The 26,551-nt window shown below is 34.5% G+C and overlaps 1 protein-coding gene across 1 annotated transcript in view; it reads right to left on the bottom strand.

Moving 5' to 3' along the window:
- Positions 1 to 241: 241 nt before the first annotated feature.
- The window catches only part of RTKN2 (rhotekin 2), a 69,282-nt gene continuing 42,972 nt past the window's right edge, over positions 242 to 26,551 (bottom strand). The window contains exons 9-14 of the mRNA XM_084903962.1: positions 23,138 to 23,244; positions 22,093 to 22,224; positions 12,848 to 13,010; positions 7,950 to 8,057; positions 2,960 to 6,777; positions 242 to 2,758 (exon numbers count right to left, since the gene is read on the bottom strand). Coding sequence (XP_084760088.1) covers positions 6,242 to 6,777; positions 7,950 to 8,057; positions 12,848 to 13,010; positions 22,093 to 22,224; positions 23,138 to 23,244 — 1,046 coding nt within the window. The 3' untranslated portion in view covers positions 242 to 2,758; positions 2,960 to 6,241. The remainder of the gene's footprint in view (positions 2,759 to 2,959; positions 6,778 to 7,949; positions 8,058 to 12,847; positions 13,011 to 22,092; positions 22,225 to 23,137; positions 23,245 to 26,551) is intronic.

The following is a 26,551-nucleotide window of genomic DNA, read 5'->3' as shown; positions in this document are numbered from 1 at the left end:
AATTCAGCTAAAGTTTCTACTTAATGCATTCGGATACTGTGAAGTTCCAAAAAAAGTTCCTCTATATCTGTCAGGTTTTGCTAAAGAAGGACCAGCAAGTGAGCAATTTACTTGAAACAGGATGATGAGGGAGACACCTCTCGATTTGAAGGGGACAAACATGGAGAATTTGCAACGATGGGGCAGAGAGAGCACACTGTCTTTTCATGCTTTCTGCTGAACTGGAATGGGTGTTGGCATACTTGGAGATGTGGCGATTAGCCTGTGAGAGGAGATGTGTGGTGTAAGGAGACATGTTCTTTGCTTGAGTCATAGTCCCAGGGATCAGTGGAGAGCTAATTAGTGGGGAATTAAGCCTTTGGGAGACTCCAGACTTGGGTGCCTTATATAATTAAAAAATAATACCAATCTATAGAATGTAAATCCTACACATACTGGAATTAATGTGTTTTCTTTTTTCTCATTGAAAAATAAGGTCTCTCTCTCTCTCTCTCTTTCTAGTGCATGTGTGTGTATATGTTTGTTGTTAGACTAAGCTTTGTTTAGTTTTATCAACCAAGTAATCCAGTACTGAGCAGTCAAAAGGTAAGGTTGTAGAATACCAATTAATTGCAAAAAAGTAAAAAGAGTTAGCTAGCCCTGGCCAGTGTGGCTAAGTTGGTTGGAGCATCATCCCATACACTGAAAGGTTGAGGGTTCAATTCCCAGTCAGGACACATACCCAGGTTGTGGGTTTGATCCATGGTCGAGGTGCTAATGGGAGGCAACCAATCATTTTTCTCTCCCACATCAATGTTTCTTTCTCTCCCTTACTCTCTCCCTCTAAAAGAAAAAAAAAAAAAAAAAAAAAAAAAAAAAGACATCTCAAACTGAATGTCTAACAGTACTTCACTAGGATTGAAACAATGTCTTAGACCAGTGCCTTGCAAACTGTTCTGGGAAACCCCTAACATCCTAGGAGAGAAGGTTCTGGGACTATTAGGAAGTGGGATGACAAGGAAGCAGGAAGGGGAGGGAGGCCCAGTGTTCCTCACTCCTGCCCCACTACAGAGTATTTCCACTTTGATCTGTTTTATGTATTCAAAGACCTACGTAAGATTTTGTTTGGAAATGGGGTTCTGCTGCTGAAACAAAATGAAAGCTTCGTATTGTATAATGATCATTTCAATGCAGGTTACTGATCAGAAACTGACGCTGGAAATAAACCCCATGAATCAATGCAACAAATCTCTAATCTTTGTGAGAACAGAGGTTAGCCTTCACCCTATCTTTACGTGCCCAGGCAGTTGGCAGAGTCCTTCCTCCTATAGGAAGTAAGTAATGTGTTGGCTAAATGCATGTTTTCCCCTACAAACTGCGAGTTATCGACTGCTTCCCAGGAAGCTCACGGCAGAAAATTAAACAACAGATTATTTTCACTGGTGTTGATAAGACTTCTGGTACATTTAGTTCAACACCCGGTTCTCTACTCCAAGCATTTTATTTTAGTAATTGATTTGGATTGAAATCAATCTACAGTGGAATCATATCTACAGATTTTTCTTGAATTTAATTTCTTGGAATGCGTTGCTGCGTGATATAGCAAAAGTGTTGAAGTATTCCAGGCATGCTATTCTAATCTCCCAGAGAAACTCTGAGTGACTGATTTGGGGATTATGGCAATTTGCTCTCATAATTGACTGTTTTAAGAAACACTTTGGGTATCACAAATTACAAAAGAAAAAAAAATTTCATTGCTTCCTTTCCAGTCTTCAGTATTTCAAAAATATATATAAAATCCACGATATAATACTTTATAATTCAGAAGCTTGACCCACATTTAATTAAAAAAATAAGAAATACAGTGTAACTTATACAAGTATGTCACAGAAAATAACACACCTTACCATAATAAAAAAAAAAAAATCTTGTCCTTTAAAAACTCAAACATCTTTTCTAATAACTAAGACTATGTACAATCCAATATAAACCATTTTCATACAACTATATTATTAACAATGAAGCAGTTACACATAAACATGTAAACATTTAAAAACTGAACTGTCTTTGAAATGTAAGTCAGCTCCATCTGCATTATAGTTTAAGATGAATAGAACACTGAAGAAAACTACTGGGATATAAATGATGATCAGTTTAATGACTGTTCAATAATTCACTCTTTAAAAAGCAATGAGTTTTGATAAATTCTGACCCTCAGGAACAGACATTTTTCCTGACAACGCCCTTCTCCTTTTTTCATGGTATAGCACTCTATATGGTAAGGTTGTTCCTCATTCATGGCAACATAGGTGGTTATAGTCAAATGGCATTTGACATAAATTGTTCCAAACTACCTTATAGTTTCATTTTGTATTGAATTAACTTCTTGATAGGCGGCTGAGGTGCTGAAATAAGCCTAAAGAAATATCTCAGTATTTAACCTATCATACATGAAATAAGGAGCCTTTCATTCTTAATAAATAGTACCAGGTAATCCCTGGCCAGTTTGGCTCAGTGGACAGAGTGTTGGCCCTTGGAATGAAGGGTCCACTTTCCATTCTGGTCACATTACCTAGGTTGCAGGCTGGTCAGGGCGCCTGCGGGAGGCAACCACTCAATGGCTCTCTTTCACAATGATGTTTCTCTGTCCCTCCCCTTCCTTCTACTCTTAAAAAAAAAAAAAAATAGTACCAGGTAAAATACATTTTGTAGGACCTAAAGGGTAAAGATAAAGCATCTATATATGTATAATAGAGAAATATGCTAATTACCTGGGACACTATGCACATGTGTCAAACACAAGGCCCGCGGGCCAAATCCAGCCCGCCAGGCCTTGCAATGTGGCCCGCACCGCGCTGTCATCACTGCACTCCGCTGTCAGTTTATGACATTGTCAGTTTATGACTGTTCAGTAAACCATTCGGCCCGCGATTTAGGCTGGATTTTAGATTTTGGCCCCTTCTCTGATTGAGTTCGACACCCCTACGTAATGGGTCGACCAGACAGGAGATTGCACCTGCATCGGGGTGGAGTGGTAGGGGCCTCCGAGCCTGTGCTGGGGGAGGGCCTGGCCAGCAGTGGCCGTGGCTGCTGTGGGGCCCGGGGAGTGAGACAGGGCCGGACCCGCGACTTGAGGGTGGGCAGCACTGCGCGATTTCGAATCCCACACTGGGCTAGTTTATAATAAATGGATTATTTTTTTATGTATATGTACACACCCATTTAAAAGAAGTCAGGGGGCACTGGAGACAGCTGAGGAAGATTTAATAAAACCCACTAAGAGTTGGCATGCCTGACATTTTGAAAAACTGTTTACCTAAGGAGGTGTGTGTTTGTAATAAAATGTTTTCTTTGTCCTTTGCATAAAAGTTCTCACTTTGCATCAATTAAAAATACTATCTTAATGGTGGTGTAATTTATATCCCAGAGCTTGAGATGTAAATGTAATTTTCTATTATCTTTAGATCATCAGAATTATATCGTAAAGTACCTATTTTGTTGCTCCAATTATTTTTATCAAGTATGACAGCTAACCTTTGTTTCAAGTTTGTAGCCTTCATATGCCAAGAAACAGATTAAAAAGACAAGTGAAAAGCCATCTCATAAAAAGCCGAAATGTCTTTTATTATATGGCTTATTTTTCTCTGTCATAAGCTTTCAGTTTAGAAAATGGAGAAACAAATACTTCTTTTTTTAAATCCTTACCCGAGGATATGTTTCCATTGATTTTTAAAAGAGTAGAAGAGAGAGAGACAGAAATATTGAAACACATCAATTGGTTGCAACCTGACCAGGGCCCAGGCTGGGAGGAGCCTGCAAGGAAAGCATGTGTCCTTGACCAGAATCAAACCCAGGACCCTTTGGTCAGCAAGGCGAAGCTCTCTCCACTGAGCCACATCAGTGAGGGCACAAATACTTCTTTTGATGAACTACTTAGCAAAGTGTTTAACTCAGTATTTTTAGAGCTGTTTTTTTGTTTTGTTTTGTTTTTGCTGTGAGAGGAAGGGAGGGAGGAGAGAAGAGACCCAACTTTGTATTACACCTTTGGGAAGAACTGAACTAACATTTAATGAGAACAATGTCAAAGGAAGTGCAGCTGACGACTTCAGCCCAATTTCAACAGCTTTGTGACATACAGTGAAATGGGCCCCTAGAAGCAGCTGAGTGATTTTGGCGGGGGAGGTAGGCCTTGGTCAAGTTTCACTAAATGTTCTAGGAAGAAGGGCTTCAGCCTTGCTTCAAAGTGACCCACTGAGGGAACAATTGTTTCCTGTACAACTTAAACCCTTCCTGACATAATATGCATGAGGAGAAATGACAAGAATATAATCTGTAAGTTTAAACACTGGTTTGTTATAAAGAAGGCTTTTTAGATAGCAGTTTCAGGAACAATTTTGCCTTACAGCATCTTTTAGCTCAATAATTTAGTGGCAATAAGTCACAAATGCTATTAAAAACAGCAGTGAGGTTTAAAAAAAATAAAAATTAAAATAATGAAATCCTTTCGATTTTTAATATGCTAACGTTTCCCCGAAAATAAGACAGTGTCTTTATATTAATTTTTGCTCCCAAAGTTGCGCTAGGTCTTATTTTCAGGGGATGTCTTATCTTTCCATGCGCTAGGTCTTATTTTCGGAGGATGTCTTATTTTCGGGGAAACACGGTATTTACTAAACTGGCAATCATAACAGAAATTTACAAGAGCCTACTAATTAGAAAAAATAATCTTATCTTCTTCTTAAGTGTTTATAGGTGTGATTGTCTCTAAAGTCCAGACAAGCATATTGGGTTTCCTTCTCATCAAATACTAGGTCTATGCTGATGTCCACAGTCACAAGAGACCTTTTGTGTCATTGCTTCCTCGAGTTCCAATTCTTACTAGAATCCTGAGCAAACACAAAAGCAACCTGGCAGTTATATCATTCTATATAAATGAAAGGCTCCATTTAATGTTATTTTTGTCAAGTGTTCATTTTACTTTGTAATAATGTAGTGCTGATCCAAATAGAGTTCTTATGGGCTTTAACACGATCTCTAGGGATTATACGTAGGGCAGTAATTTTACAATGACATTTAGGGTTCACTGTGATGGGAGATTTTTAGTGCTGTTGCTGACACCTATGGAAACTGTTTTATTTGGAAATTCTGATTAGATTATTTCTGCTCTTGTTTACAAGAAGTATTAATATAAAAATGGATTTTTTTTTGTTCCTATAAGGTACTCTTGTTTATTCCTCACTTGATTTCATAATTCTGTTTGGGTCACTATGATTGGTTGCTATGGAGATTACCTCCTATGGAAATGATTCCAATGTCATTATTGTAAGAATACGACTTTTAATGAATAATATCAATAGCAGATATCAACCCTTACTAGAAGAAAATCTAACACTTTTAAAAGGGGGATTAATTCTGAAAGTTATTATCATGGTCCACATTTCTGATATTTTTTAATTGACCACCTGCTTTTAAAAGTATTAAATTTATTTTAAGATGTTAATCAGCTTCTCCCCTAAATTCCTATGTCACAATGAAAATTAGCACCATGCATAGAAAAATGGAAGTAAAAAATATTTCATCTACCTTTTCTCTAAACTAATAAATGTGCTTCACTATGAGAGTTAATGTCTCCAGGATTTCAGGGCTCATCAAGGAGCACATTACAAATTCCCTTTAAAGATGAAGAATTTAATATCCCAAAATTTATCCCAGGAATTTAAAAGGTCAGTGAGTTAACTAGTGAGTTAAACAATAGAGGAGAGCCAGTGAACCATTAGATGAGAATTCCAGAATGCTAAGAAGAAATTTTCTTGGGTGGATTCTATAATTTGTGGTTTGAATAAAACTTTTGAAAAATTCCATTAGTATTAAAATTCTCACAATGAGAATATGGTTCATATTTAACCATTTTAAATTACTAGACAATCTCTCCCCAAAGAAAATTTAATGCTTTCTTCTGCCTAGTTTTTGTTCACTGCCTGGTATTAATTTAGGAATAAATTAACCCTTCCAACAATTAGGATATTGTCTAGAGAGTGCCACTTGCATTCTGCTGGGGAAAATCACTTATATTCTCAATATCAGAATAAAAGAGAAGTGCATTTCTTCATTATAAAACATTTTATACCTAATAGCTTATTCATTATTGATTTAAACCACCATCTTAATTTCCTACATAATTTCATATTACTCCATCTACAGCGTTTCTAAATCAAACCTCACAGTTACACATTTTGTTAATGTTTTATACATTAAGGATTTTCTATACTTGAGCCTGCAACCAGGATCTAGGGTCCAAAATGTCTTTGATAGATTTCTGCCTTGGAGTTGGCACTGGCTTTGCTTCAAAACTGGTTTTAGTGTCTGTGTTTTCACCATCAGTTAAGCTATTTTTCCAGGCAGGAAGAAGTTTTCGAGGAGCAGCCTTTGGTTTCTGTAAGTGATGCATTAGGGTTGATAATTTGGTATCCAAAGAAGAGGTCTGAGGTGCACTGGTTTCCCCCTCGTTTTCCTTAACCAATTGATCTGTAGTGCTCTGTGTTTTTAGGCTGAAAGGAGCTTTATCAGGAGGAGGAGGGGGAGCCCGTCTCTTTTTCCTTTTTCCATCAGGTAACTGCTTGCTTTCAGGAGATAGAATCTTTTTCTGGATGACCACCTGATGGTTACCATCAAAGAGTGCGGCCCAAGGAGGCGGTGAGGGCTCTTCATGCTGACCAATAAGGAACTCTCCATTTGTCTCTTCAATTTTTTTTTGTATTATGTCGGTTAAACTTTCAAGTTCTATAGGTGAGTCAATGCCTGTAACAATTTTAAGGAAAAAAAATACATTGGAAAAATTCAAAACCGACATTTTAACTGAGTAACTTATTTTCCAAACCAATATGCTATCTATAATAGCCATCAAAAACAGATTAGGATAGAAAGTGGTTTTTAAAAAATCATTTACTTGTAAAAATAACTTATCAACAGAACCAAATGGGAGATCACGCACTATGCACTGCACACTCACGTACACACATATGTATGTATATGCATATATAAATACATACAAAGTAAATGAGTAATATCCAGCTTACAAAGGAATAGAGTTATATCAGAATTTTTTTTTCAATTGCTTTCCTGGATTTAAAATCTATTCTGACTTCTAGGTAATAGTGGATACCATTTTTATAAAAGCCTGATATGTAAACTGGGACAAATACAATGGAGTCTTTTCTTTAGACCAGCAGGTCTCTTAATAGAGTAAAAATCTAATAGAGTAAAAATCCAATCCGCAAAACCCAGAGAAACAGAATGAAGCCTTGAAACCATTTTGGTGATAAGAATGGTGGGTGGAATTTTCCCTGGATAAAAAAACAAAGAACAGAGATAAATGTGTAAACTTAATGTATCATTTTTAATCTAACATTTTCAAGTACATGTGAGTGCAGGGACATTGGGGACAAAAAAGACTAGAATTTAATCTTGTACTTGTTCACCAAGGCAATCCTACAAAGATAATACCCTTCAAAGTATGAGAAAATGAAATATTATTGAGTCTAAAAATTTTAAATTTTCCAAAGCATTAAACATCACCATTTTTTTTTGCCTGATACAAAATTAATATTCCCTTTATTAATTCTTATTTATCAACACTATTTTAACATTTAATACAAAAAATTACTGAACATTATATTTTACAATCTGCAACTTCACATTTTCAGAATTTTTATAAGCTACTCAGCTAACATTTATTTTAGTGCACCTTCATCCCATTTTGAAACCTTAACATTTCTGTTTAAGCATTCAAACTACAAAAAATGTGTATTCATTTATTAAACATGAGTTCCTTAGTCTATAATGAGTCTTTTTCATTCATTTTCATTGTGCCTGAAAATTTTAGCATTTTAATGTCAATAGAATAAGCTGCTTGAATATGGACAATGTTGTTTTTGTTAGCCTGCAGCTTAGAAAAGACAGTCCCCACTTACTCATATCATGGTAGACTGAGGTCGCGTCTTTTGTCAAGAACAAAGGTGGTTTCCGTGGTGACATAATCTCAATTTTCATAAGTTCTTCACAACAATGCTTCCACTGGCCTAAGAAAGACAGAAAAGGCAGGCTAATTTAAAGTATAAATGTGAAGTAGTATAGTTCATTTTTAATAGCAACACATTTTTTGCTTTGAAAATAAAGCATTACCTTAAGAAAGCCACAAAAATATATTATTACCCATAATTTTAAAGTCCAAGTCTAGGCATAAAAGTTACCTATTTTATAAATAAACTTCTATGCACAGATGTTAAGCTAAGATCTCTAGGCTATTAAGTACTGTACTACTTCATGAAATGGTTAATAACTAAAATTTCTATTTCTGGCAAAAGTTTGTACAAATTATTTTCTTTTAAATATTAAACAGAAATGTCCTAAATTAAGGCAGTTGAAAGATAAAAAATCAAATGAAATACAGTTCTAGGAGGAAGTAGGAAAAAAGTAAGTAATAGTGGTTAACAAAAATGATTTCAACTCTGAGAATTCTAATTAAATAAAAATTGGTGGTTTTACAATTACCTCTTCAAGGCGATTGTGTTTTTTAAAAAATCATGCAACTCTAGAAAAATAATGAATTTTAAGTAAAAGGTATATAAAAGCTATTACTATAAAAAACAGAACACTCAAAATTCTAACAGGAAGGACACTTTAAATAAAGCCATTAGGCATTCAGAATAAAAAATAAAACCTACACACCTCTTGAATAAGTTATTTCAAATTAAGTTAAACTTTAAAAGTCGAGACAACATTAATATTTCTTTTATTGTGTTTTACTATTTTCATCTTAAAATTCTCAGATTTATTTCTTCTAAGTGGATATAAAAAACCTTAAGCTTTATATATTTATTGTGCACCTGCAAGTTGGATAACAACTGTGTAAGAAACTGACTATATATTCGTATTATATAAGTTTATAAAGTTATTGAGGTTCACCATTCTTAAATTCTTACATCAATAGAAAAGTAAATGTAATACACATGTGCCTTTTTAGACTGATTTATGATCTGTATTTCTTTTCATTTTAATATATTCTCAATCTCCATATTCAATACCCATCTGAGTTATTTTCCATGGCTTAAAAATTAAAGACATTTCATGTTTAGTCAAATTAGCTATTCATTTCTGTTGTTTTAAGTGTGTCATAGCAATATGGTAATATATGCATAAATTTTAAATCCATCACCTTAAATAGTTAAGCAACATGAAAACCTTTCAGTATGTTTTATTATAATGCTAAATACAGACTATCATAAAAATTTCAAAATAACTCACATAGCAACTCATAAAGGGAATACAATCTTGAGTTTGAGGCTTCAAAGGTAGCCCTGCAGAATTTAAATCTAGTAGGATCTGAGATCTGATAACTTATTCCTCCCCTCCACTTCCTTTTTTAGATAAATATATAAAAGGCAGCTTTTCCTTCTTGAGGGCAGGAAAAAGGCCATATCTAATGGAAAAATAATGAAACACTTTAAACTAGCAAACATTTCTCTGTCAAATCTTACAAAAATTATAAAGTGCAGTATTTTCTCTATATTGGTAGATGAAAGCTTTTGATGGTTAAACTGGTAGCAGAATACTAATCATGCTGAAAATTGGAATATAAAGCCACATTATCCCACATGTTGCTGAAATCTGAGGTACAAAAAGATGGTATGTTCACTGGTCAAGACTTTACAACTGAAACATTTTACAAGTGAATAAATTAGTATGCAGTTATACATGCTGCCAATATGCTAACACAAAAATAAAGACCCAGTATAAAATGATGTTTCCCACACTATTTATTGTTATAATATTCCCACTCAATATAATCTGTTATGTTAAGCTGCTTATGTAACTCAATATTCATATTAAATATTTTAAAATTTATTTTTGACCTACCATTACCAGCTCTACCCTTTTTGATCATCCAAGACAAGTAGCATTCCTCTTTTACATGTTTGTTAGCTTTCAAATATTAATAGCTATGAATAGTACCAGGTGGGTGCTGGAAATATCTTTGTAAAGTATATATGATTGTCTGACTACTGTTCTGTATGCCTGAAACTAATACAAAATAATGTAAACTATAATTTAAAAAATGATTAAAATAATTATATGGGAAAAAATTTAAAATTAACTATTCCATCCCCTTTGCCTCCCAACCTCCACTCAACAGTGTTTTGCAGGCTAAGCACAACTAGTTCCATTAAATATGTTTTCTTATGATTTCTAATATATTACTCTTCTAATTTTCTACTCTTAAATGGAGTCAAATTATTGAAAATGGCTCTAAATGTTAAATTACTCTTTATTTTGCCCTGAATTTCTATTCTCTACTTTGTTCTACACACATTTTTTCTCCTATAATCACAAGAGGCTATACTTATCACTTGGGAGGTAAAAATTTTAAAGTTCAAGTCAATCTTTAGGATAGCATAAACACTTCCATCTTTGCTTCCTATCTCTATACACAATGAATTCTAAAGTACAAATGTAATATAGTTTATACTTTAAAAATCAGATAGATTGGTAGATTTTACCCCTTCCCCCAAACATTAAGTACTAAATAAATAGCCAGACCTGAGAACCTTGCTTGTCATCACTTTCTTGTTACTTTCAGAGTACAGAAACGCCAGGAGATTCTTATCCCTCTAATTTTTAGCATGATAAATTATTTTATACTATCTGGAGAATGAAAACATGAGATCTAGTAGAAGTTGATATCCAAACTATATAATATCCTGGAATTTTTACTTTCTTTTATATTTTCTCCCTGTTTTTATGTATATAAAAATCATAAAATACCAAAATTTTCTAAAAATAATAGTGTTTTATAAGACAGATTCTCTAAATTATAGCATTTAGGGAAGCAGTTAAAATTTTAGCTGTGATTAGCAAACAAAAGGAAGTTGTTGTTCTTTAGGCAACACACCTATGATAGCTGAAGTTTTAAAAGAAAGAAGTGTAGTGCACACTGATAAGCATGGAACAAATATTTAAACATCTACTGAATGCTGAGGGATAGTACTTAAAGAAAAAAAGTCCCAAAGAATCCAAGAAGGCCATGGAGAAGTCTTTTCTCTGATTCCCTGTGGCAAACTAGAAACCTCTTCAGACTCAATTTTCTCATCTTGAGAGCAGAGGGAAATAATTTCTACATCACTGCGATGTTAAGAGGAATAAATGAAGCCATATGCTATGTGGAAGGTAATCAAATTTAGGTCCCCCTTTGCCTCCTTCCTCATCATTACTGTAGTACTTGACCAGGCCATGGATCAGAGTAGGCTTATGAAACTTAATCTAAGGACTGCAGATATTAACTCTTTTATAGAGTTCCCCCAAAGAGCCAGGTAAGAAATCCTAAAACCTCTCTAAGTATGATTTCTAGGAAGTAACTACTATTGTTTGCAAATGGCTCTACTTTATAATTTTATAGGAGAGCATTCTAAAGATGTAAAATACTGGTTGAATCTAACTGTAGGCTTAATTTGATTAGAAATAGCCATTATCAGTAGTCTACATTTTCAATATCCAATTTCAGTATTTTCCCGCTGATAAAATTCCTCTTGAAATTGCGACAATTAGAGCCTCACATATTTTATATAGTGGAACTCTATTACATTACTATCACATTGTTTTATAATCCATGCCATTGAACTGTATTATTGAAACTGAAAAACAATATCTATGATTTAAAAAAATCTCTTTTGGATGATGTCCAAGATGATATAAGAAATCTGGAGTTAACAGGAGGTTACAGGAAAATGAGACTCCTAAACATTTCAATATTTTAGGATCATCACTATCTTAGAGAAGCTTTTTATTCCTCAGATGGCTTCTTATCAACATGAATGGATCTTGAGAATATCATGATAAGTGAAGTCAGTCAGAAAAAGGTAAGAACCATATTGATTTCACTCATATGTAGGATTGAAATTGAAAGCAAAAAATGCACCCTGGATCGGGGGGGAGAGGGAGGCTCAGATGGTTGAGTTTATCTCATACATCAAATTATAGAGGGTTCAATTCCAGTCAGGGCACTCATATATCCAGGTTGTGCATTGTCTCTGATCAGGGTGTGTAGAGGAGGCAACCCATCGATGTTTCTCTCTCTCTCTCTCTCTCTCTCTCTCTCTCTCTCCTAGAATAAATAAAAAAAAAGCATATTTAAAATATTTTTAAAAAATGAACAAACAAGAAAGACAACTCAGACACAGATATCAATATGTTGGTTAACAGTGGAAAAAGAAGTGGGTAGAAAAGGGTAAATGGAGTCAAATATATGGTGATGGAAGAAGATTTGACTTCGGGTTGGGCACACAAAGCAATATACAGATGATGTATCAGAATTGTACACTTGAAAACTATACAACTGTATTCATCAATAAAAACAAAATGTATTTGTATTGAAGTATTTCTTCAATGAAAATCATCTAGTTCCCACTTTCTAAAATACGAAATTGTCTTAACGTGGAAAAAGAAAGTCAGAATGTCTTCAATGCATACTGTGACTTCATTCTTGTAAGAAACTATTTAAAATCATCATTTGTATTTATCAAGTTGAGTTTTGAATAATAATTAAAATATTATAGATTTCCTTAAAAAAAGTAAAAGGTAGTGATTCTAGATTCAAAAATACACTGTTTCTATACTATAGTCAGTCAGGCACTGGGGAAAGGTTAAGAGAAAAAAGCATCATTGTTGGAGATATACTATCATATTATTCAAGAACAAAAAATTTCTTGATGCAAACTATAAGGTTATAATATGTATAATTCCAATATTTATATTGCTGTCTGTATCCTTTCAGGATACATGAATATACTACCAGAAAATCCAAACATCTACTTACTGAGATCAAAGAAATGCTGCCAGAAGGCTTCCATCCACTTCTGAAGATCTTCTTTATTGTCAGCTGCAAAAATATGAGCTACAGCCTGTCCAGCAACAGGGTTGATGACAGAGAAATTATAAATTCTTTTATTGGTATTCTCCATTCCCCGAATTCTGGTCTCCTAAACATTAAGAAAAAAATTGATGTTTTACAAGAGTATTGTTGTGATCATCAAATGTTTTATTGCTTAACTACTGTATTCACATCAAATGCAATTATGTTATTGCCAATCATTTAAAATATGTAAATTTGAGAATTTCCAATATTAAAATTCAAATAGAGAATTTATAAAAATACTTTATATGAGAAATGCTGAGTTATGTTTCAAAGTATGCTACATATAGCACTTATATTAAATTACATGAGATTAAAACAAAACCTATTTTGCCCTTTCAGTTTAAGTAGGAGTTTGATATCTTTCATATATATCTTAAAATCTGAAATAAGTACAGTATGTCATAATGGTAAGGTGAATTATATTAACTATATTTTCAACAGCAATAAAATAGAATCAGTAAAGTATGTTTCCTATTCGAATATTCATGCGTAATATGGAGTGTTATCAGTCAAAGCAATAAAACCATAACTTAGTGTTTACTGTAGCCAAACAGTTAGGTTTTCCCCATTAACATTTATTTCATATGTAACATTCATTTACGAACCTCATAGCCAAAGATCCATAAAGTAATATCATTCTCATCATGTAAAAATTATTTTCAAATGTTAAATGCAAGACTCTAGTACAAAGGTAATAGTTTCATTCATTTGATAGTCTAAACTGTTTTTCTGAGTATTACTATGTATGACATTGTGGTGATGTTTATTGTGTTTACATATAGAAGTTTATTCCCAAGTCATACATGGCACTGCCATGCCACGTGACAAGCTTGCAACTACCTGCAGTTTCCAAGGAACCTTAGTGGGAAACATCTGAAACAGAACTATTATACAGAGATAGGGATTTGGCTGCCTGAGCATATCCATTAGAAATATATGTGAGACACATAAGCAAGATTTTCTTCTAATCATCCTACCTAATAATAGAGTAATATGCAAATTAATCATCACTCTGCTACATCCACCAGCCATGCCCACCAGCCAATCGGAACGAGTATGCAACAAAGATGGCAGTTAATTTGCATATGCGGAGGGAGGGAGGAGTGAAGACTGAAGACAGCATAGAAGGAAGAGGGAGGGAAAGTGGAAAATCAATAAAATATATTTCAAGTTACTTCATTTTTAAACCTCACTAACCCCCCTGCCGGCCTGGATGCTCGACACAGCCTGTTCGGTAATCCATTCGGTTGTTTCAGATGCAATGGTCGCTTAGCCTTTCATATATATAGATATGTACATTTTTAAATAATACCAAAGTATCTTTTCAAATGAAAATAGCTAAGTAGCAAACCTGATTAAATCACATATATCCTTCTTAGAGAATATAACAATAATATATAAATACTATATACACTTCATTAACCCTGATAACAATAAATACTATTTTTTTAAACACGAGAGGATTTTAAAAGATGCTAATGAACACAAATTAGATAATCTGAATTAAGTTCTATATTTTATCACCCAAATTAATTTAACTAATGGGAAATGTTTAAATAAAAAAGCTGCATGGCAAAGAAAAAGTGATTTTAAAAAGTTTCTGATGTCAGAAAGTTCATGCAAGCTATTTTTCAGTGTGGGCAAAGTATAATATTATTCAGGACTTCACTTCTCAAACAAAGAATAGATTAGAAAGCAGAAAGTGACTTTTAGAACTGTTATCATTACATGCTCACACAATGTAGAGGTAATGGAAGTAGCTCCTGTTAGCAGGTATAAAAGGAAAGGAGTTAGGTACTTTTGCCTCCACTATTTCTGCTAAATGACTGAAAGATATTTAATGAATAGGAGAATGAGAAAGAAAAAGAACAATTCAGATAAAAGTTTTACATCGATAGACTCAGATCCCAGAGATGGTGTCTAATTCAATTCCTTAACTTATAGATGAGGAAACTTATGCTCTGCCCAAGGTCAGAATTTCTTGTCCTGCTTTTGATAATCCCAAACTTTCTAGTTGATTTAGGAGTCTTTATTTGTATTGATTTGAGGATAGACTTGAGATTATTCTCTGTGAAATTTTAATCCTCGATGGCTCGTCTTTTGTTAACCAGCACATATTGAACTACAACTTTCCAAGGCCAACCCAAGTCAATAAAAATATAGTTTGAGAAACCAATTTTGTAACAAAATATAATTAACTCTGAAGTCAAAGGAAATTTTCTTCTAGGTTGTTCAAAATTTTGAATTATAAATATGCTGCATGCTTCATATCTATGGTGATGGAAAAGTATTAGATCAGGACAGATTTATGAATTTTGACTACATGACTTTAAAAAAAAAAATCTACTATGTACCCAGATTGTGGTCTATAAATACCTTTTCCTTCTAAAAAGAATCACAGCTCTTTAGAGAAATGGCCGATTCCCCAGCCTGGGTCAGGGAATGTACAGAATGACCCTGGAATATCTTGTCCTACCAGAAATCAAAGATTACTAGGGTTTTATCAAATGGACCAACTTGATGAGGCTCACAGTAGCCAAAGATGGGACACCTTGTATAGCAATAACAATAACAATAACAATGTTGCTAAAATAAAGATTTAGTCCTTATATATATTCTAATAACAAAGCATATGTTCACAACATATGACAAGGGATGTTTGAAATATGTAAAGTATAACCATAAATTAAATCAAGCATTATGTATAATTAGTACTAGTGTGATATAATTACTTTCAATTTATGTCAATGAAATCAGACATAAACTCCTACTAAAAGAAAAGGTGATTGGAAAAATCATTTTTTGCTATATTTATAAAGGTCAGTATTAATAGTTGATAGGGTTCAGACATTAAGAGGACTAAAATACTTCAAAAAAAAATCCCATGTGCTTTATAATAATTTTGCTTGCTAGGATCTATGATAAAAATAATGGTTAAAAGCAAACTCAAGACAATTTAACAAAGTTCTATTGCCCCAAGTAGTGTTATTGACTTGTTTAGTAGAGATTTTATTTATTAAAATGAAGTGATGCATAATATTTCAAATCAAGAAAAGACTATTGATCTCAAAGGCCCATACTTCTTTTCCATTTCACTCCCCACCCTATTGGCAATGGGTAAAACTTTGGTTAATAAAATGCTTTCTACAATGCATAGGAGATTCAGTGGCTCCAGTTAAGTACCCCTTATTGAGAATGTCTTACTTAACAACATTCAAAGGAAGTTTTTTGAAGTTGAAGCAATCACTTTGAAGTAAATCATCCTTTCAAATTTGGATTGAAAAGAAGAGGGGAATAGCTTTTAGGCTTTTCTTTCCTTAATGTGACTATTTCCACAGATGGCTCCCTATGAAAATTAATGAACTGACTTAGCCTTACAGGAAATGCCATTTAAAAGGACAAGAATTATAGTTAAAGAACAAATCCTGTGATCAAAATAACAGGACTATTATTAATATACCTTAGCAACTGCAAAATGTATGTTTTTCACGTAATTTTAAAGTAGCATTAGGCAAAATTATTATTTTCTAAATCATGAGAGAAGACAATCAAAAGAAAGGAACTCTGATTTGCATTTAATATTTAACATTATTAAGCACAAAAAGATCTTAGAGACTCAGCATTGGAAATATACTAAAAACTAAAAAAAAACAAAACATTATCCTTAAAAGTTTTATTTGGTGTTTACCTGACCTACATATCAGAAAAATGTCATGCTGACATTTATCAAAGTTTCTGTTTTAATAGCATGTATCCCTTAAACATTTCCAAAGTAAACAAAAACAAAACATGGACCTTATGTTTGAAAATCAAGTAATTTAAAACACCACGTAGATAAAAAGCTGTAAGTTTATTGTAATCTTGGGGACATTCCTTTGTTATTTCTGGAGGGATAACATCACTCCAACACATATTGAAAATATAATACCAATATGCAATACCCATTATTTACTCTGAAAACTGGCAATTTAAACATTAAACATTTATCCTGTCTTTTCAGGAGGGATTGTAATTCATTCCTACTTGATGAGAAAAAGTCCTCAAAAAGAATACAAAGAATGCCAGTTATTAATGTATAAGAAGCACAGTATAAGAAAAGCATATGCAATCTGCAAGGTCACGATTCATTCAGGCAAGGGCAATCACAAAGTATCACTTTTACACTACTAACTGTAAAGAGGAAAGCTTACCTATATTCTGGGGGGCTAGTGGTCACCACCTTAACCCAGCATTGTCAATAAGCAGACCACCTGAAATCATGTATCTCTGAAAAGGATGCTCTATAAAGTATCTCTCATATCCAGGAAATATTCTTGTAAAAAAAAAAATTTAAAGAATCTAATCAAGCCTCTGGACCTAATTTACGACTGAGGGACAGCCAAGCAACCGAGCAAGCAGGTGGGGCAGTTAGGGGTGACCAGGCTGGCAGGGGAAGGGAGGAGTAAGGGGCAACCAGGTCAGCAGGTGGGACAGTTAAGGGTGATCAGGTCGTCGCACAGAGGAGTGAGGGATGATCAGGCTGGTGGGCAGTTAGGGGTGACCAGGCTGGCAGGGGAAGGGAGGAGTAAGGGGCAACCAGGCCAGCAGGTGGGGCAGTTAGGGGTGATCAGGTCGTCACACAGAGGAGTGAGGGATGATCAGGCTGGTGGGCAGTTAGGGGTGACCAGGCAGGCAGGCAGGAAGGTGAGCGATTAGGAGCCTTTCTAATGGGAAAATTTTATTTTATGTGTATGTCCCCAGGATCGGGCCTAACTGGCAGTAGGACATCCCCTGAGGTGTCCTGGATTAGAGAGGGTGCAGGCTGGGCTGAGGGGACACACCCCCATGCACGAATTTCATACACTGGGCCTCTAGTATTTAAATAATCCTAGATTGAAAGTAAAAGCTAAACAAATACTTTGGGGACAATGGGAAAAATTGATCATAAACTGGATATTAGATGATAAAAGAAAATTATTGTTAATTTGCCTAGCTGTGATAATGGTATTATATATTTCAAATAGGTCAGAAAAAAATAGTTAAGAGGCTTTATAAATTTTCAGCCAGAAGATGAATAAGGTCTAAGGATCTATAAAACATGGTGACTATTGTTAACACTATTGTATTGCTGATAACACTACTGAATAATCAAAATTTACTGAATAGAACTGTGCACCAAAAAAATATTAACAAAAACTGTAATGCAATGGTTGTAGCAATGATTACACTACAACTGTATATTTGCCAAAATTATCAAAAGGTACTTTTTTGAGTCGAGTAAGACACATATAGTTTATTTCTGTATTTTTCACAATCACTTTCTTTCAATATTCTTTTTTAAATTTATTGTTTAAGGCATTAAAATAGTATTTTTTTAAATTGGTGAATTTTATTTTATATGTATTCTATCACCATAAAGCTGATTAAAAATTAGATAAATGTAAAGCAGTTAGCCCCCTTAAAAAAAAAAAAAAAAGGATAAAGCAAATATGACAAAATGTTAACTACTGAATCTAGGTGATATACACATGTCCACAAAGGTATTTTCAACTTTTCTGTAAATTTGAATAATTCTATAAGTTAAGAAAAAAAAAATCTAAATTATTTTAAATAGGAGATATAATTATATAACAGTTGTGTTTTCATAAGTTAACAAATAAATGTCTTGACCCAGTTAATATTTGACACATGTAAACAAGGAGACCAGTGGGACTTACTGTTAAGAGTGGAGTTTTCAGGTGTATAGAAGAGTTCAAAGAAAACCTGAGGTAGAAGTAGGAAGTGAAGAAAGAAAGTTTCTATAGAGAAAAGGCAGGAATTCACGCTGGGAAAAAATTAGGATGACAATGTTGCAAAGCTAGAGAATGGAAGGCTTTCCCATCTGTATAATCTTTGAGATTAGCAAGTACTAGTAAATGATATTAACCTTCCCAACCTTAATCTTACATCAGAGTTTAATATTCCATTCTCTTTTGTACTTTAGACAAAAGTCACAAACAATAAGAGATATCTGTCATCAGTTCTCAGGGTCAAAGATAACCTGTGCTGTTCCCAAGTCTAAAACGAGTTTATACAAATTACTAAATTCATCATTTTCCTGTGAATTTGTAATGGTCAATTGCAGAGCCACCACTGGGATTTCTAAGTATGCTGATTTCAGTCATCTTAATAATAGAAATAGAAATCCTATTAGTTGCTAGGTTATCAGACCTATTATTATATTATCACAATTGAAAAAGGTAAATTCAAGTCAAGCCATGTAAACATTGTTAAGCACTTTTCAGGAATTAGACTGTTGCCATCAGACAAGAAAATAAAGATATACTATCTACAACAATAGAGGAATTCCCGATAACTGTCCTAAATCAGTTCATCTAGAAGTAGATTGAAGTTTCAGGATCAGAACCTCATTGCAGAGCTACTTTTTACTATAAAAACTGACTCAGAGTGAGTATGGAGATAAGAATAAGTCAAGTTTTGGCTTCCAAATCTAGTCCAGAAATCTATGAGGAAAAGGAAACACAGCCCACAAATATTTGTGTTTTAGTTGTTGTTAATCCTCACCTGAGAATATTTCCTCCACTGATTTCAGAGCGAGTGGATGGGAGGGGGAGAGAGCAAGAGAAAGATCAATGTGAGAAGACAGACCAATTGGTTGCCTTCTGATTGCTTCCCAAACATGCCCCTACTAGGGCTGGGGATTGAGCCTGATTATTTTTTCTACACATTACAAAGAGAGTGAGCTATATAATCTTTCTTATTGGCCTGACAAGTTCTATCTCCTCTGAGTATATTTCTTCACTTGAAAATAGAAACAATATACCGATACAACAGGGCTGACTTCAGCCTTCTCTGACTATCTTAAAGAACTGTGATAAAGTAAAAGGAATTCAATGAAGACTATTTTCAAATGAAACAGATGACTTTAAATGTATTTGTTTAAATTACATTTTAATTTGGTTTATTATTATCCATATTCTACTGTACAACTGATAAGAAAAAATTCATAGATTTCGATTTTTACTACCTAGCTGGCTAAACAGGTTAGACAAAAATATCTAAAATATATAAGCTAGCCTTGGCCAGTATGGATCAGTAGGTTGAGCACTGTCCCATGAACTCAGAATTCCAGTCAGGACACACACTCAAATTGTGGTCTCAATCCCTAGTAGTAGGTGTGTAGAAGGCAGTCAATGAATGTTTCTATCATCAGTGTTTCATTCTCTCTCTTCCTCTCCCTTCTCTCTCTAAAATCAATAAAAACATATTTTAAATAATGTAACTTAAACCTAGGGAAATAATTAGTCAAATAATTAGTCAAATGCAAATTTGGGGACTGGCCTGGATTTTTCAAAAATGTCAATGTAATGGAAGACAAAAAGAAAAAAGAAAAAGGCAGCAAGGGCACAATTTAGATGAAAAGGAAACAAACAAAAGACATGGTGACCACATGCAATTTGTGATCCTTGATGGGGTCTGGGATAAAACAATAAATAAAAATTAGAACATTTTGAAGATGATTGGGGCAATTTTCTCTATATATTAGATAATAGTATTTTATCAACAATAATTGTCTTGAGTGTGCTAATAATATTATTGTTATTAAGGAAATGTCCTTGTTTTTAGGAGAAACATGCTGAAATATCATAGGGGAAAAAATGTTATGCTTTTTGCTACTTACATTGAAATGGTTCAGAAAAAAATTTAAACTATTTAGAGAGAGAGCAAATGTGGCAAAATGTTAACAATAGATAAAGAATCTAAGTGCAGGGTACACAGGTGTTCATTATTCTTTCAACTTTTCTGAATATTTGGAATTTTCAGAAGACTAATAAGGTGAAGAAAAGTAAATGCTGCTTAAAGAAAACAAAATAAAAGGTTGGCAAGTAATTAAAAAATTATATCAATTTTCTAATAATAAAATTGTACTTTCATAAACTTAATTTTCTAAACCAAAATAAACTCACTATGTTGTTATATTGAGGTATATTATTTAATAGCATCACCAAAATTTCCAATACACAAAACAGATATATTAGGTGGACTTAATTATATAATAAAAGATCTCACTGAAGGATTTTCTTTAAGTAAAAAGCAGTGTAAGTTCTAAAAGTAGGATAGAAATAAGACCTTATGTTATTATTGGAAAAGATCATAGAAATTAATTCAAGTCCTTATAAATTAACAAACTAGTATTTTTATGTTTTTCAGGACATATCACTTAAATTTTCCTCCAAAAGAAAATTTAAAAACAAGTGAAATATGTAGAGTTAACAGCTGGGAAGGCTCATATTTTATCATATATTTCAATTCAACCACTCCAAAGGCAAATTAAAACAACTCGGAAGAATTAAGTTGTCTTTAGAAAGAAAAGCTGACATTCTGCTCTAGAAATGCCATTATAATATTTTCTAGTAGGAATGCTAAAAAGGGGGGCAAGGAGGGACCTCCAATAAACACTAAACTAAGATGATAAGAGGAAGATAAATTTAAGATCCTGGGATAAAGCAAGTAAGTTTGGCTTACTGTGGAAAGTTTTCCTATAGATGTATGGATAAAAATTTCGTTAGTAAATTTTAATCATCTTTGTATCAAACCCGTGTGTGAGTGTGTGACTGTGAGTGTGTGTGTGTGTGTGTGTGTGTGTTTGTATTTGATAGCTTCTCTAGGTGGTGAGTATTATTTCTTTAATGCAGTGTAAGCACTCATGTATTCTAAATGAACTGTCAGGCTTTCATGTTCTGAGAGAAGGCTGGACAATTGCCCGTCAATCCCACTCCAAAATGTCTTTTTATGGATTCATTTAAATATTAACTAGAGAGAGTATCACTGTAACAGGAGCTAACAATTTATGTTTATATAATCTCTTAAGTAAATTCATGGAAAATTTTAAAATCCTGTTAATGTGGAATTATATTCTCTGCTTTAAAACCTATTTACTGGTATATATTTCCAATAACTAAGTTTTCTTAGGAAATATACAGCAATTCCTTTACCAAATTAGCCCTATAATGGAAAGAAAACTAAGATTAATTCCCTTTATAAACTAACCTATTTTTAGCAGTACTTCCCTTTTCTTTATAAGATGGCAACAATATAAACTGTATGGAAATGGACAAACTTCATTAAATGTTATATTTTTATTTTCAAAATAGCATTTTATTTACCTTATTTATGGGCACTACCAAAGCTGGTTCCATTTTAGCTTCAATTTCTTCTGGAGTGTAAAAACAATAGAGTTTACCTCCTCTCAAAACACAATACAACCTTCTCCAACTAATCAGTCCTTCTAACGTTTGCTGGGGGGAAAAATCAAGAAAGAATCAACATTAAAACATAATTCATCATCTTAACCCTCAATTCAACAAAATACTTAAATTATCAAAGTTAAATTAGTTTTTAAAAAATTTTAATGTGATAGTTACCCATTAATTTACTATATAATGAGTTAATGAGAATTAAAGAGTAACTTAACATAAGAGAATAAAGGTCTGGAATTCTCAAAAGCATTCAATAAGCAAAATGGAGGTAATAATTACCACATAACATTTACACACATAAAAATCATAAATCAATGAAGTTTTTAAAAAGCTTGTCTATTAAAAATGAGTACTAAGAATTCCACAGCAATTCACTGACTCAGAAAAGTTATAAAAATAACTTGGTATTCAAAATATAATTTTCCCTTACTGTTCTTAAGAGCACTGGAAAATGTTGACGACCCTGTAAGAATGCAAATTTTCTTTCCTCTTAATGGAATCTTTTAGAAAACGCTATTGATTCATTGGAGCCCATAATTAATTATTTACTGAATATAAATAACTATGGTTATAAATAAATCAGGAGTAGATGGCACAGAGGCCGCTTTGGAAGCTCAGAGGCCTACACTGTGCCAAAAGCTGCCTGCCAGCAAGGCCTTACGAGAAAGGTGCTGAGCAGTCCTCATCAGCTTCCACAAGGAGGCCTCTGTTGCTGATTATTCCGTTACTGCAATTCACGAAGCAGAGGAACCTGGAGAGGTAGCTCCTAAGCCATCCAAATGGCATTAGACCCTCCCTTCTCATCCCCAGGTCCCCCCCTCCCACCAATTCCCCAGACTATGTCTAATGAGAAAACTGTTTTTAAAAGACTCTAAAAAAATACTTCTCAATATTAGGATTAAGATCTAAACTGGAGCTATAATTACTGTAGAATAGTTAAAGATCCGCTAACCTGCTGATTAAGAAATCCTGCAAATGCATCCTCAGCCATACAAGCTGGCTGGGCAACTAATCGGCAGCACATGTTGCCAAATAAGGGCAGCCAAAATGAAGATTCCTCTATTTAAAAAAGGAGAAAAAGTCAAGTTACAATTTTCTTTCTACAATTTTTTTGGCTTTACATTAAGAACATACGTAAAGGTTCATCCTTCTCAAATACAAGAACCATCTTTAATGACAAAATCAAATAGGAGATGATATTGAGCTAATAGTTTATAGCATGCTATCATCTGGAATAGACTTGGAACTGTTAGTCTCTTGATCTCTTGTTTGATCTTAAAGTAATCAGCAGAGATAGTTCAGGGCATATAAGTAAACTCATTTAATATAAAAAAAATCTAATAAAGTAATTCTTGTATGTCAAATTCTGTTTTTTCTGACTTTCATTATAGTAATTACCAAATCGACCCTCTGAATAAAACATTTCAGAGCACAACTTTAATATAATCCTATATAATAAAAGGGCAATATGCAAATTGACACAATTGTGGAACAACAGGTTGCTATGAAGCACACTGACCAGTAGGGGGCAGATACTCAACACAGGAGCTGCCCCCTGATGTTCAGTGCGCTCCCATAGGGGGAGTATTGCTCAGCCACAGCTGGGCTGATGGCTGGCAAGCACAGCTGCGGTGACAGGAGCCTCTCCCCCCTCCTTGGCAGTGCTAAGGATGTACACTGACAGCTTAAGCCCGCTCCCTTCAAGGAACTTCTGAACTGCTAAAGGGAGCAGGCTGGACTGAGGGATTGCTAAAGGGCACAGGCTGGGCTGAGGGACACTCCCCCCCCCCCAGTGCACAAATGTCATGCACCAGACCTCTAGTAATTTAATAAACCGTTTTGCCTTTTCTCTCCTTCCTCTTACAGTTCAGCTTGGAGCCATTAGATGGAGTTCGCCAAGTGGGGCATCTGTGCTGGGGTGGGGGGTGAAGCTGTGGTGTGCCACAGCTGGGTGCCAGAGGACAGGGAGGCTGAGTGAGAGAGCTGTCTGGCACAGGTCTGAATGGACTGAGGACAGATCATATGGAACAAAGCCTAGCGGTCAAAGGAGATCTCTGCTCAGGGGATGCCCTGGTGTAGGGAGTCAGGCTTGAGTAGAGTGAGCAGGGTATCAGAATCTGAGTAGAGTAAGACAAGTGTGTACATTAGAGGGATGGCCCAGCTATGGGAGTCAGAGTCTGAAGAAGCAATCCACACATTCAGTGACCAGAAAAGCATGTCAGAACCCAGTAAGAAGGGCATCCGAGCAGAGGGATAGCTGGCCCTGGGTGTCAGAGTACAGGTGCTGAAAAGGGTGTCCACATGGGATGAGGGCAAGAGCAACCAGGCATGGGGAGTTAAAGCCTGAACGGGAAAGAGTGTTCCTGGGCAAAGGGCTGCCCACAAGGAGAAAAAGAAGTAAAAAAGATGAGAAAATGGTTGCTTTCAGGGAGACTGATGAAAGAAGAAAAAACTTTAAAGATAATAGAAAACAGGTTTCTCACCGTGAGAGAAAGGACTTAAAATATGTGGAATAAACTCTGTAATGTTGGATTAGAATTGGATATACTGATGTGAAATGGTTTTCAACACAGAGATTAAGAAATACATGTCAAAATATGTGCATGTATGTAGCTCTGTCCAATGAGGAAAGCTAGGAAAAGCAACACTCTAATTGTGGTGAATATACCGAGAACCCAGATCATGTCTTCTAACTATTATATCCATTAAAAAGAATCAGCATTCCTTGGAGAAATGGCTGATTCCAGGTCTGGGGCTTGGAAAGTACAGGATACGTCTGAAATATCTTATGCCACAAAGCAAGGGAGTTTTTTTTATGAAGACCTGTCAAAAAACACAGAAGCCATCTTTAATGTGCTCCTGTTGGCCAAACTGGAGACAATTTGAACCTGAAAATAAACAATAATATTGACAGATTATGATGCATTGAACAAAACAGAGAAACCTGAGTCTATCTTGCTATAAACACATCAATGAATAAATTGAAAGTCCAATAATAAAATACAATGTTACAATGTACCCCCCTTCTCACACACAAAATATGTATTTATTACAAAAGGGGGAACAAAAAAAAGTAACTTTACAATAGAAAAGCTTGGTAGACACCACCTTAATTAAGCAATTAAAGTGAACATCATCAGTAATTGGATGAATAAAAATTATATGCCACCTAATGGATGCATTGAACACATTATCAGTTCAGTGATATTTCTTTGTTATTTTAAAAATATATTTTATTGATTTTTTACAGAGAGGAAGAGAGAGGGATAAAGAGTTAGAAACATCAATGAGAGAGAATCATCGATCAACTGCCTCTTTCACACCCCCTACTGGGGATGTGCCTGCAACCAAGGTACATGCCCTTGACCGGAATCGAACCTGGGACCTTTCAGTCTGCAGGCTGACGCTCTATCCACTGAGCCAAACAGGTTTCGGCCTGATATTTCTGTATATCCAGAATCTTATCCCAAGAAAACATCTGACAAATACTAACTGAAGGACCATCGACAAATCACTATGATGTGTAAAAGTGTTAAGGTTATAAAAGCCAAGGAAAGACTAAAGAACTGGTCCGGACTGAAAGAAACAAAGGAAGCATGATAATTAAAGGCAGTTTGTGATTCTGTACTGGATCCTCCTTTTGTCACAAGGAACATTACTGGAACAATCAGCAACACCTGGAGTCTGAGAATTAAATGGTAGTAATGTATTATTAATTTCCTGATTTGGGCGGAGCAGTGATATAGCCGGATGTCCTCTTAGTGGGAAATACATATTAAATATATTTGGGGGTGATGGAGCATCATGTAAGCATCCTGTTCTCATATACTCGGGGAGCGGGAGAGGGGGCGCGTAAAAAGATCTTGACATTCAATTTGTAAATTTCCTATAAGTTTTGCAAATGATTAAAAAAAGTTCTTTCAAAAAACATTAAGATATTCCTTTAGTGTGTGTACAGGTAGGTATAAAACCTTCAAATCTTTATGGAAGGAGAGCATTGCATGATTTATTCTGTTTATCAGGGTATAAATAAAAATCCAGTACATGGTGCTTTCACCACACAAAAATGATTTTAAAAGTTTTCACTGACCCCTATTGGTAGTATCTATAAAATAGCTAGCCATTGGCTTTTACTATTATGGCCCCAAAAGTCTTACTAACTCTGGAAAAAAATATTTTAAAAAATATATATATTTTATTGATTTTTTTACAGAGAGGAAGGGAGAGAGATAGAGAACTAGAAACACCTCTTGCACACGCCCTACTGGGGATGCGCCCGCAACCAACGTACATGCCCCTGACTGGAATGGAACCTGGGACCTGGGACCTTTCAGTCCGCAGACCAACGCTCTACCACTGAGCCAAA

This window comes from Pipistrellus hanaki, assembly GCF_964339955.1.
Source record: "Pipistrellus hanaki genome assembly, chromosome: 14".
NCBI classification, from domain to species: Eukaryota; Metazoa; Chordata; class Mammalia; order Chiroptera; family Vespertilionidae; genus Pipistrellus; species Pipistrellus hanaki.
This window is presented reverse-complemented; position numbering and strand designations above follow the sequence as displayed.